Genomic DNA, 21,646 nt, shown 5'->3' on the forward strand with positions numbered 1-21,646 from the left:
AGTATGTGTCTAGAGGAGTCAAGCGCCACTCGCCACATCCTGCCTTGTGAGAGACTAAATACCAAACACACAGTGGCTAGACCCTGTATGACAGCAGAACTCCGAACCACATGTGTAGCAACCAGACCATGGAGCCAGACCACAACCTCTGCAGCAATCGGACCGGGAAGTCAGGGCTCTGGCAGTGACTGCCAGCTTGCCTACTTTTCATCCCCTTTTCAGCTCAGGACCAACCAGAGAAAACCAAACATGCCCCCAAATCAGTCACAGGAGACGCCGGCTTCTAGTTAGTCCGCCCCTGGCTTCCTTCAGGGTACACCTGAAGCTTTCCCTTTTTTTCACCATAAAGCTTTCCTTCTTCCCTGCCAACCTTTGAGTCTCTGTCAAGCGCAAGTGATGGTGGCGTCTTTGTTTATTTCTGTATTTTCATTCCCTGCGTCCTTTCAGGTATATGAGTTCTGCCTCCCTCTCAGTCTGAGGGATCCTCCACAAACGTTTGTTGACTGATGGAAGAGGGAATGGGTTTCCCTGTCCCTTCCAGAGGCCAGAAACAGGAGCAGTGGGTAAAAGTTTTAGAGGAAGAATTTCCGAGCCATCACAGGAGTCTGGCCATGAAATGAACAAGCCCCCTTGCTTGTGCTGAGTGACACCAGTGTCACTTACATAGTACTAAGCTCAGGACGTGGGTGGTGGCCTTGGTGATGGAGCTGAAGTCGTTCACAGCAAGGATTCAACATTGGTGATACATTCTGAGAGCCAGAAGGTGGAGAGAGCTGACCTAAGACTCTGAGCCCACTTGGCCTTGTTCTGAGCCCTGCTTTGAACTAGGCACTGTCCCTGGTCCTAGGGCTACTGTGTGAACAAGATAGAAATGTTCTCGCCTTCTCGGAGCTCACATTCTAGTGTGGATAGATGGTCAGTAAAGAAAAGCAAAATCAATGTCCATAATTTCAGCAAGGAGCAACTGTATTAAGAAAGCGGGGCAGGGCAATGTGATAGAAAATGACTCGGGTGGAGATGGGGAGGTCACTTTAGCTGAGATGGGGGGTCGGGGAGGCCCCTCTGAGCTGTGATCTGAAGGTGCAGGAGGAGCCAGCCCTGTGTGTCTCTGGGCGCGCACAGTCCAGGCAGAGGTGGGCTTGGGGGCAGGGGCAGAGTGCTGGAAGAACAGAAAGGTGGCCACGGTGGTTGGAGGGCAGCGAATGCAGGGTAAGCGTGACGTGAGAAGAGGCTCGAAAGGTGTGCAAGGCCTGGAGCAGACAGGGATGCTGCAAGAGCTTCCAGCATGGCCGCCATTGTCTGTGTGAATCAGCGGGCCTTACAGGTTGCCAGGGTTGGCTGTGACTCAGGGTGTGGGACACGGCCTCACAAGGGGAGAGGCCGGCTCAGCCCCACAGTGAGAGAAACCACCCTGCAGCGTCCAGTGACTGTGGAAAGGGCCTGCGCACTGCTTAGCCCACCGCGGCCCCTGACTACACCCAAAGATGGCTTTGCCTGTCTCCTGTGTGCCTGCTTGAACACTGGGTGGGTACTGCTTGGGCTTGTCTTTGTCAGGCTCTCCCTGTAGACGGTGAGGTGATAGACAAGGGGCTGAAATTATCTGCTTTGGCTGACCGAGCTGCATTAGACAGGATTAGATCAGACAGAGGATTCAGAAGGAGGAAAGGGCAGAGGAAGAGAGGGAGGGGAGAAGGGAGTGCAGTCCTGGGCCCCCCACTTACTAGCTTTGTGATGCTGGGCAAGCCCCGTGTCTCTTTCTCCACCTGTAAGATGGGCGTGTGACGCTAAGATCTAGAGTGTGGCCTCAAGTGCTGCTGCATAAACGGTTCTTAACAGTGATTCTTGTTTCCCCTCAGGTTGGGTCATAAACAGAAGGTAACAAACAAACAAAGGCAATGAAAATAAACTGCTGCTATCATATTCCAGCTAGATAGTATTGGATGCCGTAAGTTCTGTGCCTGAGACCTTCTCACCCTCTGTTTCAAAAGGAAATTAGCAAGTGTTTAAGAAGTGTGAAAACACGAATAATTAGAGCAAACTCTTAATAGTGCTTATTATGTGACAAGCACTTTCCGTATATTAACTTATTTACATCTACAAAATAGGGTCCATCGTTATTAACTTCATTTTACTGACAAGGGTGCTGAAGTATTGAGAATTAAGCAATTTGTCCAGTCACACAGCTAGTTAGTGGTGGAGCTAGGATTCAAACCCAAGCAGTATAGCTTGAGCCATGCTCATAATCACGATACTATATTGCCTTTAAATTACCACCAAACTGTGACTATCTTTGTGAAGGATCGAGAGAGAACTGACTGAAAAGACAACTTTCTCAGTATGTGATTCTTTGCTAATTAATGTCCTGCCCCAGAACAGCACCTCCTATAATCTTAGCCCCAGCTGCTGGCTTAGGAAAATGCTGCTCTGCAGCACATAAACACTAGGTGTCACTCTTCTCATCTTTCAGGACAACCACCTCCCTTTGGTAACACTGAACCTGGTAGACTTCTAATTCACCTCTCTTCCATTTTACTTGCATTTGAAATGATCCATCACTTTTTTTTTTTTTTTTTTTTTTTTTTTGCGGTACGCGGGCCTCTCATTGCTGTGGCCTCTCCCGTTGCGGAGCACAGGCTCTGGACGCGCAGGCCCAGCGGCCATGGCTCACGGGCCCAGCCGCTCCACGACATGTGGGATCCTCCCGGACCAGGGCACGAACCCGTTTCCCCTGCATCGGCAGGAGGACTCTCAACCACTGCGCCACCAGGGAAGTCCCATCACTTTTTAGGACATGGATTTTATATTATTAATATTTGAAGAGCCACCATTAAACACATGATGGATTTTGACTGTAGGACATACTGATTATATACTGAAGGATGTGCTTTACATACAGAAGAATAAGATCTTTGTGCTGGGGCAATCCTTTCCCTCTTTCCCACTGCTATTTATTTGTGAAGTAAAGGAGGCCCCAGTTGTGGCTGATAAATAAGAGTGGTCCTTGTACACCTGGAAAGTTGTGTATTTGATAAGAAATTACGTGAAATACTCATAGTATCAACATCTAAAGTCATTGAAAGAATCCTTTAGAATTTCCAGACTCTATTGACATTTGCTCATTTCCTTTTAATTAAACTTGCTTTCCCCTAAGTGCCAATACTGGAGAAAAGTAAAACACAACTATTTTCCTGATTTTTAATTGCTAGCATTAAAACTGTATTGTTTTTGACTGATTATCATTTCAAAGGACCATTGTTAAACTCTAGTGTAGAATAGGTAGACGGTTATGGGCCAGACTTACACGGACAACCCCTGATGACAATAGTTTCTGTAGTAGAGTGAATTGCGAGTTCTAGACAATCCACTCACCACGACGGGAAGAGAGCTCGTCAATACATTGAGAGTCAGCCTAAGACTACAGTTCTGGTTATTCTAGAGGTTAATTCTCCTGCCATAATGTTCTCACTCCAATGGCACTTCCTGAAACTGATTTTTGGATCTAGATTTTAGGGAATCCTACAAGAAAAACAAATCTCAGGAAGGAGAATCTTAGAATTAAATTCCTTAGTCTTCAAGCTTTGATAACAAGGACAGTGTCTTCACATCCCCCTGAATATTTAATGATACTGCCAAGAAGGCTATACAGTTTCTATAAACAGCATAGAGATACTTCAGTCATTTCTAAAGGCAGGGGATCAGAGATGAGTGTGTAACTAATCCTTTTCAGTCCTGAGATCTTACGTGAAGAAAGAAATACCCAGAGTTTAACACATTCTGCTGCATTCCCAGACTATGATTTGTAAGCACTGGCACTCGGTTAAAGCACTATGGTTTTTACCAGTAAGTCCTGTGTCTGGTTAATATGTATAACCAGTAGTCCATTGTCTAGCTTTTGGCCATGTTCATTGATATTCTTCTGGTTCAATTGCTTCTTTGGATCTCTGTCATTGTTTCTCCTCATGCTAAAAAACACAAAGTAATTTGATTAATGCCCCAGCACCAGACATTGACTCCACGTTGTCAGGGCCTCCAGAAACATTTTACTTCTGTGTAGTAACTGGGAAAATTTCCTGTGTAGATCCCGATAAAATGTGGACTCCAGGTTCATAAGACATTTTATTCTATTGTTTTCGTAGTTAGGTAACTGAAGCCCTCAGGTATAAGATGATGCATCGACCATTTACCCAGTCTCACTTAAAGGCAGGTATTTCCCCCTCCCCGTGAAAAAAATATTGTTGTTGTTGTTTTCATTTGGAAAGTCAGAGAAGATGCTTACCAATGATTTTCCAGAAACTTATTATCTTGACCATGGAAGATATGACTAGTTTGTGTGGCCATTATAAAAACACTCAATGCTTATTTTCCTAAGGAGGAAAAGAATACCAGAAAAGAAAAAGGTAAGTGCAGCATATAGACAACAGCTCAACTGTTCTTTAATTCATTCATTCAATAAATACTTATTGAACACATACTAGGTATCAGGCTTTGTGTTAGATGCTGAGGATACAACAGTGAACAAGATAACAAAGGTTTCTCAACTTCAGCACTTTCGACATTTTGGACGAGCTAATGCTTTGTCGTGAGGCTCTTCTGTGCATTGAAGGATGCTTAGCAGCATGCCTGGCCTCTACCTATCAGATGCCAGTAGCAACCCTGCCCCCCTGCAAGTTTTAACAACCAAAAACGTCTCTAAACATTGCTTAATGTCTCCTGGGGAGCACAACTGTCCCCAGTTGACAATCACTGAGCTAGGCATCATCCTTGTCCTCCCAGAGGGGGAGAGTGATGTAAATATAGTAATAACAAATTGTGGAAAGTACTGTGAAGGAAGTAAACAGGGTGATATGATAGTAATCAGGAAAGGAATCTGCTTTGCATAAGTCAGGTGATCAGTGAAGGTGTCTTTTGAGCTTAGACCTTATTTTTTTTAATATAAAGTATTTTATTTTATTTATTTTATTTTTATTAATTAATTATTTATTTTTGGCTGCATTGGGTCTTTGTTGCTGTGCGCAGGATTCCTCTAGTTGGCAGCAAGCAAAGACCCAACGCAGCCAAAAATAAATAAATAAATAAATAAATAAACACCCCACCCCCCGCCCAAATCCAGGGAATTCCCTGGTGGTCCAGTGGTTAGGACTCCACACTCTCACTGCTGAGGGTCATGTTCAATCCCTGGTTGGGGAACTAACATCCCACAAGCTGCACCATGCAGCCAAAACCCCCAACAAATCCAAGGTAACACCCCCTCTTCTCCCTCCTGCTTAAAGCTGTTCAAAGCCTTCCCTTTATTTCTAGGATAAAGACTAAGATCCTTAAGATAGCATTTGAGGCTCACAAGCTCTGGCTGCTGCCCACCTACCTCTCCAGCTTTCCCACTCCACCACTGCTCGCTGCTTCAGTGTTCGACAACCCCATTCCCCCTCAGTTCCTAGAATGATGTACAGTTCCTTTAATCGCAGGGCCTTTTCATGTGCTGGCTTTGCTCTGGAACATTCTCCTCCCCTCCCCCCAACCACTCATCCTTGACATTTCAGCTCAAATGTTACTTCTTCTAGGAAGTCCTCCCTACCATCCCACTCTATTCCAGGTTCCTTTGTGTCATGTAAACTGTCATAGAACTGTGCTCCTTTCTTTAAAAGTAATTATCTTAATTTAGAATAATACATTTATTAGTGTGATTGTTAAGAATTGGCATCTTTCTCCCGTTAGACTGTAAGTTATGTGAGAGCAGGGACTGGCAGACAGTAAATATTCTGAGGAGGGGAGGTAAACCTCAGTTCTTGAAGAATTGACTTCACCTTCTGCTCTTGGGTTCCGTGAGATACTTGTTCCTTCTAATTCCCTTCCTTTTTGCTTAAGCGACCTCATTTATTTATTTATTATAAATGTATTTATTTATTTATGGTTGCGTTGGGTCTTCGTTGCTGCACGGGCTTTCTCTAGTTGCAGTGAGCGGGGGCTACTCTTCATTGTGGCGTGTGGGTTTCTCATTGCAGCGGCTTCTGTTGTTGCAGAGCACGGGCTCTAGGCACACGGGCTTCAGCAGTTGTGGCACATGGGCTCAGTAGTTGTGGCTCGTGGGCTCTAGAGCGCAGGCTCAGTAGTTGTGGCACACGGGCTTAGTTGCTCCACAGCATGTGGGATCTTCCATGACCAGGGCTCATATCTGTGTCCCCTGCATTGGCAGGTGGATTCTTAACCACTGCGCCACCAGGGAAGCCCAAGTGACCTCATTTATATTTCTTGTTACTTGCAACAAAAAAAATATTGTCTAAAACACCGCAAGTGAGAAACTCCAGATGGAGTTGCAGCTTCAACATTGGAGTGTGTGTTCTTATGAAACCATTAAATTAAATAGCCTAATGATGGTTCAGCAACTTGCTTTTCTCTTTGGGGTCTTTAATCTTTTTTTTTTTTTTTTTTTTTCCTCTCTCACTGTTGTGGCCTCTCTCGTTGCGGAGCACAGGCTCCAGCCACGCAGGCTCAGCGGCCATGGCTCACGGGCCCAGCCACTCTGCGGCACGTGGGATCCTCCTGGACCGGGGCACGAACCCGTGTCCCCTGCATCGGCCGGCAGACTCTCAACCACTGCGCCACCAGGGAAGCCCGGGGTCGTTAATCTTTTATTCAGAGGAAGTTTCTTTTGAGAAGCACCAAGATAATGTGGCAATATCTCAAAAAAAGAAAAAGCGGCTTTACTTCAGTATGCTTTGCTGGGAGACTCTTGTGGCAGAGACTGCTGGAATAGAAATACCTCATCAACACTGGACACCCCGCAGTCTCAGTTCCCTCTTTTCAGTCAGTGATTAACAACCTAATGAATTCAGAGGCTTGCATGACTGGATTCTGGGATGACTTGTGTTGGCCAATGGAGGGGTGTTTGGGTTGCATAAAACTAGCAGAACAATGTGGTGTGCTAGGAGCACTGGACCATTGGTTTCTTCATCTGCAGAATGGCATGGGGATAATAGTAACTGCCCTGCCTACTTCAACTCCATCGTCAGAAGGATCAAATGAAATTGAGAATGTACAAGAGCTTTGTGAAATACAAAGGGCTATAGGAATGCAGAATACCATTTCAAAATCTGCTGCATCTTCCAGAACTTCAGCATATGACACAAGCACTCGTTCATTCCGCACACATCTATAGAGTGCACGCTAGGTGCCAGAGAGAGCAGGTAGGCAGAGGTGGACAACCCTTACCCTCAGGCCTTTGCTCAAATGAAACCTTATCAGAGAGGTCTTCTTTGATTACCCCATCTCAGACAGTACCTCCCTGCCCCTATTTTGTTTTCTCCGTAGCACGTTTCATCATCTGATGTTCTATATATTTACTTATTATCTGTCTCTGGCCCATCCTCTCTCATCCATCCATCCACTAGAAGTAAGGTCCATGAGGGCAGGGACTTATGTTCACTGTTAGAACAGTTTTATGTAAACATTGCCTAGAACATAGTAGTTGCTAAAAAAAATTTGATGAATAAATGTACTCAGGGCAGGTCCAGAGTTTAGAGAAAGGTGGGCCACATTACTTTGGGAGACTGGTCACAGGAGGGGAAGAGAATATGCAAGCCGGTCCTTAGGAGGTGGCATCTTGTCAAAGGGAGAGAGGTAGCCCTGATTAGTGGATAAAAGGAAATCTTCAGCTAACTTCCTGATTTGCTAACAGCTGGATCTAGGATTCTCCTAAATATCCAGGATAAAGCCACCCCCAGGGTTTGTATTTTTAACTGCCTAATAACCTCTAGTCTTTCCCCATCCAATCCATTTTACAATCTGCTGCCAGAACGATTTTTCAGTTATGCAGAATGGTTCATGTTACTACTCGTTTAGAACCCTGCCATGGTTTCTCAGTACCGTGGACAAGCAGGTCAAACCTTCTTCACAAGGCTTTTCATTCCATTTGGATCTATTCTTTGCTTGCCTCTCTACCTCATCCTGCATCCTTCTACACACCCTTGTAACCCCTACCTACACACATCTTGCTAATTCATACTCTTCTTTTTTCAAGTTGGACCTACTTCTAGAGTTGCCCTTTGCCCTTTGTGTTTGACAAGAAAACCCAGGAAGTCTTTCCTGAACCCCATTTGCTGCCCCCCAACCCCCAAGGAGGAAATCATTCCCTCCTATTGCCGCCTCCTGGCCGTCTCTTACCAAGTGGTCACAGACATTCTCGGGAGCAGCCCCATTACTTCCTTGTCTGCTGTTGTACCCCCAGCATGTAGCACAATGTCTGGCAGGTAGGGAGCAGGTGCTTAAGACCCAGGCTCCCTAAATCTTTCTCACTTAGTCCAGAGCTTAGAGTCTGGGCCTCCCCCCGCCCACTCTTTTACCACCCTGTCAACCCTTGTGACTCTCAACTTCACCTGCATTTCTCCATTTATTTCTCCATCTTTGGGAGAAGGGCCCCTGGTCATCCCAGGACTGTTTTCGCTGGTTCCCACTTCTAGTTCCTCCAAGCTCCTCCAAGCAACTCAACAGGGACGCTTGACTTGTCGGGAAGTATTTGCTGGTCTCCAAGGTAACAGACTGCACCACTGCAGCTTGAGGCAGGGACAGGGAAAAACCTTCCTCACGCCTGGGAAGAAATTACCAATTTGTTGTTCATAACAACCTCTCCCTGGGCACTCTGCTTTTCTCTGCCCCCGCAAAGGCTGGGGAGCAAGATTTGCACCATTTTTCTATTTTTAGAACCTTTGGGTCAGCAGAAAACTGTGGTTTAGACCAGTGGAGCCCTGATGCCTGCTGCCTTCCTGTGGTAGGAACTGAAGAAAGACAGCAGAGAACCTGTGACATGCATGAAAGGTGGTAACGTTCTCTTCCTCCGCAGAGCCCCCCAGACACACTCCTTGGGAGAGGTCTGGCAGTCCCTCACCCCTGCCAGGTCCATCTCCACCCAAACCAGGCTAACACAGCAGCAGACCCAGTGACTTCTTGGCATAAGAAGAGATCATCTACTGCTGTGGTTCCCAAACCCAGGTGCCCATCAGAATGATCTGGATTGTTTGCTAAGAAAACATACATACATTCCCATCTGGGAGATTGATACAGAACTGTAGCAAAGTGTAGGAACATGAATATTTAACAATGGCCCCAGGTAATTATGATGTAACCAGCCCTTAGCCCACAGGTGGGGACCTTTCCAACTCCTTCTATGGAAATCAGGAGATGAAGTGATGTGCTCAATGTCAACTAGCTTGCAGTGGCTAACTGCACTTAGTTTTTCTTATCCAGGTCATTTCTCAAATCACTACCTTCACTTTCTGAATCTTTAATTTATAATTTAGAATATGTGCTACTTGTGGTAGTCACTGTATGGTAGAGAACCCCTTCAGATGTTGACTCCAGTGCCTCCTATAGGCCAGATCAGAAACAACAAAACCCTTCAAAATAGAGACAGCTTAACTACCACCAGTCGCTCTGGGCAGAAGAGTCATGGGGTGTAAATCATGGCATTTGGTCAGCACCAACAAGGCAGGAGAGGAGGGAGATCAGAAAGAGGTAAGGAAGTCAGAAGAGGGAAGAGTCACAAGAGGCTGAGAGCAACCAACCAAAGGCTACTCTGTGAGCAAGAGGTAAGTGTCCTTGTGCCCACCTTACTAGAAATCCTGGGTAGAGGGGCTGGCTAACTTTGAGACACCATTTTTGGAGACACAGGGGCTCAAGATAGATGGCTTATCACCTTCACAACGGCCTTTGCTCCTGGATACATGGGTTTTCAACATTTTACAAGAAGTAAAACCCAACATTGCAAAGTTCTATGTTACTGCTTTTTTCTATTTGAGTTTACATGACACATGTTCTGGACGTATTTGTGCCAGATGGATAAAGCAGAGTAAGATTTTCAGGCTGTATGACCAGCCAAGGAGAAAGCTCGTGCTGGTACCATCTTTCTCAGTTCTCCTCAGGCTGTATATAGCTCACGATTGGCCCCATGTAAGGAATCAGAGCACAGTAGGAATTTCTTTTCCTCTTACCTTAGGTTCTTGGGACCTGATGGGTCACCTTACCTCTGGTCTCTATTTAGGAGCTCTACACTGTTACCATTACTCAAAATATATTTGCTATGATCTGAATGTTTGTGTCCCCACCCTGCAATTCATGTGTTAAAAACCTAACCTCTAATGTGATGGTATTAGGAGTTGGGGTCTTCAGGAGGTGATTAGGTCATGAGGGCTTAGCACCTTTATACAAGAGAACTGACAGAGCTCCCTAGCCCCCTTCCACCATGTGAGGATATGAGAAGTCTGCAACCCAGAAGAGGGCCCTTGCCTGACCATGCTGGCGCCCTGATCTCGAACTTCCAGCCTCCAGAACTGTGAGAAATAAATGTTTCAAAAGTGATGTTGGGGCTTCCCTGGTGGAGCAGTGGTTGAGAGTCCGCCTGCCGATGCAGGAGACACGTGTTCGTGCCCTGGTCCGGGAAGATCCCACATGCCGTGGAGCGGCTGGGCCCGTGAGCCATGGCCGCTGAGCCTGCACGTCCGGAGCCTGCGCTCCGCAGCGGGAGAGGCCACAACAGTGAGAGGCCCGCGTACTGCAAAAAAAAACAAAAACAAAAACAAAAAGTGATGTTGCAGTGAATATTGTTTTGTATCTTAGGTTCACAGCATGCTCATTTCATGGCAAAGCCTGACTTGAACTGGCATGAGGCTAGTTACAGTCTTTATTTGTTCCCTTTAATGTGAATATTTAGATGTTTTGTTATTACAGAATACTGCTTCATTCTCTGATGGGGATGTTACATAATATATAGTGTAGGCACCTCATGGATTTTTTTGTCTGAAAAAATTGAATTCCAAAGATCTTTTAGCTTTTTGATAAATACCGTAGTGATGTGTTATATTTAGTCCCTATTATCTTCATGTGTTAAAATGAGCAGATAATGGTGACTTTGATGGTTTTGTTTTCAGCATCTAAAATTCCGCTTTTTGGGAATTCCTTGGTGGTCCAGTGGTTAGGACTCTGCACTCTCATTGCTAAGGGCCCAGGTTCGACCCCTGGTTGTGGAACTAAGGTCCCATAAGCTGCTCGCGCCACGGCCAAAAAAAAAAAAAAAAAAAAAAAAAATCCTCTTTCCCTTTTTTTTTTAAATTGAGGTATAATTGACATATAACATTACATTAGTTTCAGGTGTACAACATAATATGTATATATTGGGAAATGATCACCACAATAAATCTAGTTAACATCTAGTTAAATTTGTTTTTTATAAGCCACCTAAGTCTGTGGTGTTATAGTAGTCCAAACAGGCTAAGACAATATTATTGTGTGATATATTTCTTTAGGTATTAATTTGTATTTTGCTCTATTTCTTTCCTCCATTTCAAGCAGTTGCAGGTGCTTTTTAAGAAGCAGCTTGAAGTCAACAGTTTTTTCTGTCTTTTGTAAAAGCCTAAGCTACCTGAATGATTATAAAGTGACATGCCAAAGCACAGGATGTGAGGGATGTGTTTAATGTCAAGAGGAAAGTGGGAAGGTATATAAAGATTCTTTCAGTTAAAAGAGACAGAAACCCAGTTCAAACTGGCTTAAAGGAAAAAGGGAATTTATGTGATCAGATAAAAGAAAAATCCAGGGATAGTTCTGGCTTCAGGCATGGCTTGATCCAAAGGCTAAAATGTTAACAGAAATCTGTCTCCACTTCTCAGCTTCTCTTCTTCTGTGATGGTTTTATTCTTAGGTAGCTTCTTTAGGAGTGGTTGGTAAACTTGGGACATCAGCACTAAGCTTTCCCCTCCATAGCTTTTAGCATCCTAAAGGAAGGAGAACAACTCTTTTCCAGGAGTTCCAGCAAAGTCCACGGCTTGGTTTAGTAACAGGACATGCTCATTCTTTTTGTTTGTTTGTTTGTTTGTTTTTTGTGCGGTACGTGGGCCTCTCACTGTTGTGGCCTCTCCCGTTGCGGAGCACAGGCTCCAGACGCGCAGGCTCAGCAGCCATGGCTCACGGGCCCAGCCGCTCCGCGGCATGTGGGATCCTCCCGGACCGGGGCACGAACCTGCGTCCCCTGCATTGACAGGCGGACTCTCAACCACTGCGCCACCAGGGAAGCCCTATGCTCATTCTTGAACCAATCACTGTGACTCTGACTGGCCAGACCTGGTTTCTGCACCTAGTCCTGGAACCAGAGGGTGAAATCAGCCCCATGAAAAGAGCTGTTTTTGTTGTTTTATTTTGTTTAACCAAAGAAGGGGACACTAGGCAAACAAGACTGAGGAAAGCCAAAGGGGAGAGAACAGTCCCCAGATAAACAGAGGTCAAGAAATCAGATCTGAAAAATCAGAGGGAGGAGGGACCTGTCCCGTGTTTGGTAGCAACAGTGGTGAGAAGGCAAGACCTGAGAGGAAATGGGTCGTCGGTACATACAGGAAGAAAGTCCAGAGGCATAGGGGCTCACAGCTCACCAAAGGTTACCAAGCCCCAAGCATGGGATTGGGTACTGTAGAACTACTGCACCATTCAGCCTGGAACAGTTGATGTTTCAGCAGCAATGGGTATAGGCAAATGACAAACGACCAGAGGGGACTTTCTAAAGTTTCAGCCATGGATCTGTGCACAACCCTAGGGTATCCCCAATGGCCAATAGATTTCCTACCAACAAGGAAGAAGGGATCTAGTTGATTTTTTAAAGTGCTACAGGGAGGATAGGAGATAGCTTCTTTGGGAAAATTTCCCTGGGTGCTCAGTTCTCAAAAGGGTTCCAATAAAACCAATGGATACCACGGTATAATTCACCAGTCAAGGAAGTAAGTGCTATAAAATACCACTGAGCAATGATTGCAGAAATCTTGACAACGAGCAGGGAATGATGGCAGATTAAACACAACTTAATAATAACTTACATAATTTTTTTCTTTCAACAAAATATGTAATATTCACAAGTAGAGGCTACTTTTTATGGTTGTTTGCATTCCACATCCAGAAGAAGCAAACCATAGATTTAGCTGCTCATGTCTGAGCCAAGGAATCATGCAACTGGGACAAGCTATTTTTATTTCGTTTAGACTAGCCAAACTGGCAATGTGGGACAGCAGAAGCAGTCCTAGATTTGAAGTCAGGGAACCTAGGTTTGAAACCCAGATTCCCTAATAGAACTTTGGGTAAATTGCTCACCCTTCTGATCCTTAGTGTTTTCTAGTCTATACAATACTATCTCCTACTTCACAGGAGGAGTATTAATTAAGATGACATATGGAAAAACACAACATGAATTTAATGTTAGTTTCTTTCTCTAAACTCTTATGAATGCCACTATTTTTTAACCACAGTTTTTCAAAAAATATGAATTGCCTTAATAGAGTAGTTGATATGCTTCAGTTAGAATGTCAGATTATTATGATATTTGGGAAGTTTCTGTCATCTAAGGGCTAAGTTCAGAGCAGCATTATTTGTAAAAGCAAAGACTTGGAAACAACTTAAATGTACAACAGGGGAAGAGAAATATATCTATATATCTACAGTATGTAATAGAGGTATCTATCTATACTATACAGCCATTAAAAATGAGGAAGATCTATATTTACTGACACTGAAAGATAGTCATCTTTCAAAACTGCATTTTGCCATAGAAAACAAAGCAATGTAAAAGAAAGAGTTTTTATTTTTTTTATTAAAGAAAATACTTGAATTGTCTTATACAACTAAATTAAGTATTTAAACATTAATACTTAACAAGTAATTAATTATTAAGTATGAAAAGAGTGCCAGAGTCAGGACATGGTATTTATTTTACTGACTTGCCCCAAGAGATAATAAATAGAGATTGATTTAATGGTGACCAAACACATTGAAAGTATCTACTAAAATGCGCCATAAGATGGCCAGTTGGGGAAAACCACATCTAAAATGAGATCAAATCCTTGAGTCCGTTCCTTTTAGCAGAAATAATTAAAACCATCTTGGCAGAACCAAGTCTCTGCAAAACATACCAAATGTATGGATGGCTTCAAGAGAACGGAGAACCCACAAGCTTGAAGAAGCCTCCAAAGAGTTCTCTTCAGGATCGACAGGGTACTTGCATCATCCTGGTCCTCTGTATAAGTATCAATATTAGAGCACTGTGAGTTTAGTAGTAAAGGGTCTTGAGTCCAGAGGAATCCTAAGGAGGTCAGCAAGACTGGCATATTATACAGTCAAATACTTACCAGTAAAATAACCACACTTACTTATAAAGGCTGATGATCTATGCAAGCTTCTGCTTTCAGGAAAAATTTCACTGAAACAATCCTGGAAGACAGGTGACTGGGCCTTTCACATCTCCAGGAAATATAGTTTCATAATTTTCCTTTACAACCTAGCCCCAAATTTAATCATGATGATTCATGTGCAAAGCACTGTGTCAGGTCTCTGGACTATGAGAAAGCCACATTCCTTGAGTTCAAGAGTTTATGATCTAGTTATAGAGAAGTGTTTAATAACATCAGCAGTAACACTTGAAGGCTTACTATGTACCTAGAACTTTCCACACTTTATCTCATTTAAACCAGCAATAACTCTATAAGGTAGGTACTATCAGGCCCAGTCTACAGGTAAGAAAACCAAGGTGCACAGAGGTTAAGTGATTTATTAAGTGATTTATTGTGGAACTGAGACTTCAATCCAGGCAGTCGATTCCCCTCTAGTAAGTTCTGTTACAGAAGTACAAGCAAAAGAGAAACAAAGCACAAAAAATTAGATTATTTCAAATACAGGAGGGATTAAAGAAATTGCAAGGGGGAGGTCATACAGGCACAGCTAAGACAGAGAGCAAGGTGTAGTAAAAGAATGGAGAATAGGCTGGTTTATCAGTAAAAAGCGAAAAGGGAGAATGATGGGAAATAAGGCTGAGGAGACAGCTTGAAGCCAGCTCATTAAGGGTTTTCAGTATTATGCTAAAGAAGTTTGGATTTCATTCTGTAGACTGCTGGCGTGACAGGAACTCGAATAAAGAAGTGAAAAGTTTCTTTTGTGTTAAGATTATTTTGGCAGAAATGATCTGGATGAATTGAAGTAGATGGAGATTAGTTGACGAAAGATTCGTTTAAGTGGCTATAGAATTTGAACAACTGTCCTAGGCCAAAAACTGTCCAAGGCCTATTTGTCAAAGACATTCTTTTCTACATTGAGTGTTCTGAGACCTAGTTATGTGACTCTGGGAAAGTCAATAAGCCTTTGAGTCCTTGATTTCTTCATCTGGAAAATGGAAACACCGAACATGCTTTTAGATTTCATCCAGCTCTGAAATTTTACAAGTCTCATGAAAAGTTTCTTCTTGAAATCTAATCTTGGGTGGTCTTAGTCTTTGGAACTGGGGCTTCTTTGTAGAAACCTTAAATGTGCTTCAAAATATCATCCCAGCATTTTTTTTCCTGCTGGGAAAAGAACCAAAATTCTAAAAAAATAATATAGCATTATGCTTTCTATCTTTAATACAATTTATAAATAACTACTTTTATTTTGTTGCTGGGTAACTGTGACCCAGAAGAGTTGACTTTGCATAAAAGGAACCCACAGTCCACTAGTCTTGGTGTTTTTCCTATAATCTTCTCATACAGTGGTTAGAAGGGAGTTGATGGAAGAGTAACCCAAAATAATTTTTTCACCCATATTATTGTTTTTAAAGACAGTCTGTTGCCTTTTCCTACAGTATTACCAAAGAGAAGAAAAGTGTTTCCTTCCCCTCTCTTAGAAGTTCAGTATTTAGTTAACCATTACAATTTCCAGTGGACCTATTCATTAAGGTTTATAGAAAAGAACTCTTCAAATACCTCTAATCTGTGTTATAAATCAGGGTAAGAGATTTGAATGGTGGAAAGGTAGGGTGACCAACTCATCCCTGTTTGCCTGGAACTTTCTCAGTTATAGCACTGAAAGTCTCATGTCCCAGAAAAGCCCTGTCTCAGGCAAACCAGGATGGTTGGTCACCCTAAGAAGATGACGTTAAGGTCCAGAAGGCAAGAACACCCAAATCCTACCTTGTCTTAAACTCCCAACTTCGCATGAGGCTCCTGCAGAGGCCATATAAAGGAGAAACAGCAGCAATGGGTAAATATAGTGTTTCATTTGATTACTAGTTATTATTAGGCTAGGTCACTCCTGATACTCCTTGAGAGAGTTACAGTAAAGCTGTGATGGAGCACACGGATAAGTCTAGAGACCAAAGGGTTCTACATTGCTCCTTCAACCCAAATTTTAAAATCTTACAAGCTAAGAGGATTTTGGCCTGAAATAAAGTAAAAACAGAAGAATGAAGCAAAGATGAAAGGGCTTAGGTCGATGTGCAAGGAAAAAAGGAAAGAAAAATGAGAGCCTTGGCTCAGTATCTCTCTCCTAGTCCTAGAAACATGATGTAGAAGAGAGTGCCACATGTGTGTGGTCTTTTATTGCTGAGTGCCTCTTCTTATTGGTAAACATAGCCTAATCCATGTTCTGGAACATTAATAGCATCTCCTCCCGAAGGGGGAGCTAGGAGTGAGAGTGGAAGAAGAGAGGGGAGACATTCCCCTGGCACAATGCTAACAACAAAACTAAACCAAGAGGCATGGAAGTGTCACTGTGTGAATATGTGAAAACTCTATAAGAAATTCATTTCTGAAATAAATTTTTAAATTCAAAGCTTATTTCAAAGTAATAGAAGCCTTTTTAGTTTCTTTAGTAGACAATTTATTTTGATAAACTTGCTCAATAACAAAAATACAAGTAAAGAAAATTATGTTCATTTTATACAGTTTGTATTAACAATTTGTTTTGAAACTATTAATCGAAAAATGTTATAACCAATTAGAAAACAATTCTTAATAAATTTGGGGTAATATACAGGCCTTGATGACAAACTTTAAAATCTCTTGAGGTGATATAACTAATAAGTCCTATGTAGGGAAACCAACCTACACAGGTCACTTTTTTCCTTCATATATTTTTATCCTTCAAAAATTTGTTCTGAAAGACAGCTTACTGTTTTGAATTGTGAATGTAAATTTAATATTTTAAAGAAGATCAAAGTGGGTTGATAAAACAGTTACTACAATCAGAGTAACTGTGGCTAGTAGTCTTTTAATAAAGACAAAATAAATGCAACATGTTCCTCCCATGAAGCCCACGATGCAAAATAATAGCTAAGAGTAGTATATTCAAAGTTAGTTTCCAATACTTTTTCAGGGTCTTTCCTCTAAACCAATAGGTTGTATGTCACCAGGACTGTTCATTGTTTTACTTAAGAGATTAAACAGTGAATTCACAGAACATCAAGTGGGGATATCAAAGATTTAGGCAAAAGGGTAAAAACCAATGAAGTGTTTTGGTCATCTAGAACATTAAAAAGAAAAAAAAAAGAGCCATCCTTCAAAAACAAAACAAATGAAATGGAAAATAGGCTTGTAAGAAGTAGAAGAGTCAGAAAAATTACATACACACATTAACAACATAGAACATGGATTACCTTTGGAAAGAATCATACTGAAATGTTTGCTTTTAATGAATTGAAGATTTTTCATGTTTACAGATGTTTAGGCATGTTCAATAGGAGCTTCCAAAACTTTCAAACTAATTAAGTCTTGTGCAAATAAAACCTATAAATATTTTTCAGCAGATTTTACAGTGATATTCTTAGGTATGAGAAGAATGCACACACTCTAAAAACAATGTAACAGACAAAAATTTGACAAATGATTGCACCATTAAACAGTGTTTTATATACAGTTTACAAGATATGATTTCCTGCTATAAATTAATACTGTACTATATAGTACTTATTATAGTGACCTTTTTAAAAGCAACTGCTGACAGTTGTCTATCTTTTTCACTTACAGGATTTATAGAATTTTATATGAATGAGTCCATTTCAATGTTTGGTCTGGAAGAGTACAAAGATTTGACTTCACATACTACTTGATGGGATGGTTTTAATCCTGGGTTAGAGTGCTGACTGGTTAGAGGGAGTTTTCCCCTATCAGCCCTTAGTGCACTGACCTCCAAGACAATGATGAAATTAAAGACAATTTAATGGTTTGTGTAATAGATACAAATAAAACCTTAAATTCTGCAATCTTATATGCAATACCACTGTAAGTGAAAGACGTAAACAGTGGGGAAATTCTTAGCAGCTGAGAAACTTTCTCTCCCCATGCTCATGATCCAGTTAAAAATATTTTGAGAAACTATTTACAATAAAATTCATCTTTTGGAAGAGAAAAGCTCTTGGTCATATTATAAGTTAATTTGAACCATACTTTGCTAACCCTTTATTTCAGTGGTATAATGGTGACAACCAAAGCTTTCCTTCAAAGTGATCCATTTGACTGAGGTCCAATCAAATCGCAATGGGAACTGCCATCCCAAATGTCCATAGCACAGGTCCAGTGGTATTCTTAGAACTGACTAGACATCATAATAATTGGGGAAAATTAGTCTCCCTCAAGCATTTCCTAGAGGTTTCTTTGGACTCTGGGAAGGAAATGTGTGACATGCCCTCAGCACACTCAAGGAACTCACCCCAGTGGTGGTCTACCTCTTACCTGACTCCTGAGTGAGCTGGAACACTGGGGTTTTCTTCCACAATAAAATACTGCTGAATTAACAGTAAGATATATGAATGTCAAACAAGCCAGTGTGAAACACATCAGGCTCCTCCATTTCATACCTTGAATATCTGAGGAGGCAGCCCCAACTCTGAAGTAATCATTAAAAAAAAACAAAAAACAGTGCATTCATTTCAGTTTGTGTGAAACAAGGGACCCTAACTCTTCTGATAGGGACATTTCGGTTGCTGTTGCCATGAAAGACTCCATTGCCATGAAAAACCCTCCTGCCCCACATTTCAAACAGGAGATTATCTATTGTGTTCACCTGGAAAAACAACTAAGCATTGACATAAAGACATGGAGATGTGGAGAAGAGAAATACTATATTTTAAAACTATCTGTGGGCTCAAGGGTTAGCTGCAATGCTTCTTTCTGGAAGAAATGTAAAGCTGTGGGTTTAGTACAGCCCTTTAAAGTAAATGCAAAAATGTTAGCTTTTAGCAAACAAAGGCATATAGCATTTAAAGAAAATACTGTATTGCTCAGGTTTTTGGTAAAGAAGATTATTAATAATGCTTAGATGAAAAGAAACAAATTTAATTTTTATGGCAGAGTGAAGTTAGTGTTATAAATAGCCAAAATATTGTAAATTGATATTACTAGTGAATTTTGTATTTATGTAAAGTTGTGTGCTTAAACATATAAAATGCTTTATTAATGTAACAGAACAAGCTAGTAGAAAAAGAGAACCTCTGTACAACAGACAACAGTTGCCAATAATTTAAATAGTGTCAGATTCCCCAAATTATAAGGTTTGACATGATCTTACCTTCTACTATCATAAACAAATAAATTAACCCTACAAAGAATTTTAGCTTAACTTAAAATTGCACCTAGAAAGGTATGGGATTATTTGTACCTATTACAAAAACCTGTTAAAATCAAGGGCTGCTACAAAGAATGAGGTAAACTGAAGACTCTCTCCACTATGCAGCCTTCAGATAAATGGCTTTTTTTCTATTGAGTTCTAGGTTTGCACACCACAGTGTTCTGCTAGCAAAGCATTCAGAGTTCTCTTCCAGGAACTGTTTGCATGTGTGTGTATATAAATTTACACACACACATACACACACACACATATATACACACTGTATACTGCATCAGCAAAATATATATATTATATATATATTTATATAAATATAAGGAAAATTTCCCCCACCCAACCCCCCGCCCCCCAACGACATGTTTCTTAGTGTTTGATTTTTTTTTTTTTTTTGTACACAGAGAATAGGGAATTTCAGAATTTTTACATACATTTTAGCAAACGAGTTTTGATCTATTGGCTTCTTGGTGCGGTAATGCAATGGCAATCCATTCTGGTGCCAAAGGCTCATACCATTACAAGGAAGCTGTGAACTCTAATTTCTTAGGAGGTGAGGCCAGCCCCACATGAACTTCTCTTGCATCCCTCTGGTCCGCCATGATTCATAAATACTTAGACTTATTTTTTCCTCCCTCAAATGAATCATTAGACGTTAAAAATGGAACAACAGAGTCACAAAGGGCCACATGCTTTTCAGTATAAAGCATTCTCCTTCACTAGGTTGCTATCACAGTGCAGACCTGACTGCCTGAATATGCTCAGGAGATTTAGTCAATATTGTCTGTATTTGGTTATGGAAAAGGCTCTCCTTATTTTTTGTTTTTAAATCCAAAGTGCATAGTGAGAACAAATCAAAGCATTTTTTTTTTCTTTTCAGCATCAGTTTCATCTAAGCATCTTCCTATGCGAGGACTACTCAGATGCCTTGCCTTTGTCCTCCCCACCCTCCAAAAATAAAAAAATAAAATAAAATTAAAAATAATAAGAGTCAAGCAATTCAGACATTCATCAGCCTGGTAAACAAACTTTGCCGGCAAATAGAAGTCCTACTATTGTAAAGAAAATTGATAAGACAAAAAGTACATATGATGACCCAACTACTGTGTTGTTGGGTAATTTATATGGTTGACCTCCGACTTCATTGATGTAAAATCCTATTGGAAATATTAGGGCAGCCATACAGAAAAGGATCACTGTAAAACAAACCAGAACACAACATTAGTAACATGGTTTGGTGATTAAGAAAACAATGAAAATTTGGTACACAGGAAGTTTATAAGAAGGGTTGTGGATTGATGATATGGTCAAATCTGTTACAACATGGATCACTTATCAAAAGATTTGTGTATACTACAGATCCCCAAAGCCTAACAATTAAATACAGTAAAAGCTAGCTTAGCCTTTTACATAGTTTTGAATATCAGCATTAAGGAAGGCCTCCAAACCTACTAAGTACTCGTATATACAATTCTTGACCATTTAAAGTAGTGACTAAGGGCTCTGGCTAGTGTCAGACAGGGGCTAAGTTCCAGCTCTACTACTTACTAATGGTGTAATCTTAGGCTTCTGAAATTCTGAAAATGGGTAAGTATATAGTACAAGGATAAACAAAACAATGTCAAGTCCTTCGCACAGTGAGTGACAGGTTGATAGTAAGAGCTGAATAAATGCTGTATATTATCGTCCTAGTATTATTTTGCCAATTCTCTGCTCTCTCAGTTGGTATTAGCTATAAGGCATTGAGAAAAGGTGCATACAAATATAAATACTATTTATCTTACTCTGATTTAAAATCAGCTAGTGGAAAGAACCACAGACTTCTGTGATGAGGAGCAAATTGTCAGATTGGTTATCTCTCATCATGGACAACGTTCCAAAAAAAAAAAATCTCCCAGGTTTCTGACTACAGAGTTTAAAGTGGGGGAGAGTGGGGAAATCTTTTGAGTTTTGTATGCAAACACAATGAAATATATTATTTGCTAAAATGCTTCTAGAAAGATATCAGAAAACCCAGTGTCTGGGCAGAAGTAATTCCACAGTTGGCTGTTTTAGGAAACCGTGTGCTCCCCTGTGCTAACAAAGAAACACTCTTCTTAGGGAACACAAATTACCTATAGATAGGCTGGCGTTTCCAAGAAAATATTTTATGCTTTTTGAAAGCATGTTGGTCAAATGTTCATAGGCTTTCAAATTTCTTTGAAGGCAGAAACATTTCTTCAGTGTAATGTCATTCTATAGTCATTCCCAGTATTAACTGAAT

General features: G+C 41.3%; 2 protein-coding genes across 2 annotated transcripts in view; both read right to left on the reverse strand.

Moving 5' to 3' along the window:
* VWA3A (von Willebrand factor A domain containing 3A) overlaps window positions 1-4,338 on the reverse strand; it is a 46,430-nt gene extending 42,092 nt beyond the window's left edge. The window contains exons 1-2 of the mRNA XM_060078390.1: window positions 4,277-4,338; window positions 3,839-3,962 (exon numbers count right to left, since the gene is read on the reverse strand). Coding sequence (XP_059934373.1) covers window positions 3,839-3,962; window positions 4,277-4,338 — 186 coding nt within the window. The remainder of the gene's footprint in view (window positions 1-3,838; window positions 3,963-4,276) is intronic.
* A 12,369-nt stretch (window positions 4,339-16,707) lies between these two features.
* MOSMO (modulator of smoothened) overlaps window positions 16,708-21,646 on the reverse strand; it is a 61,518-nt gene continuing 56,579 nt past the window's right edge. Inside the window, exon 3 of the mRNA XM_060078881.1 lies at window positions 16,708-20,579. Coding sequence (XP_059934864.1) covers window positions 20,395-20,579 — 185 coding nt within the window. The 3' untranslated portion in view covers window positions 16,708-20,394. The remainder of the gene's footprint in view (window positions 20,580-21,646) is intronic.

Source organism: Mesoplodon densirostris, chromosome 16 (genome assembly GCF_025265405.1).
Source record: "Mesoplodon densirostris isolate mMesDen1 chromosome 16, mMesDen1 primary haplotype, whole genome shotgun sequence".
Classification (NCBI taxonomy): Eukaryota; Metazoa; Chordata; class Mammalia; order Artiodactyla; family Ziphiidae; genus Mesoplodon; species Mesoplodon densirostris.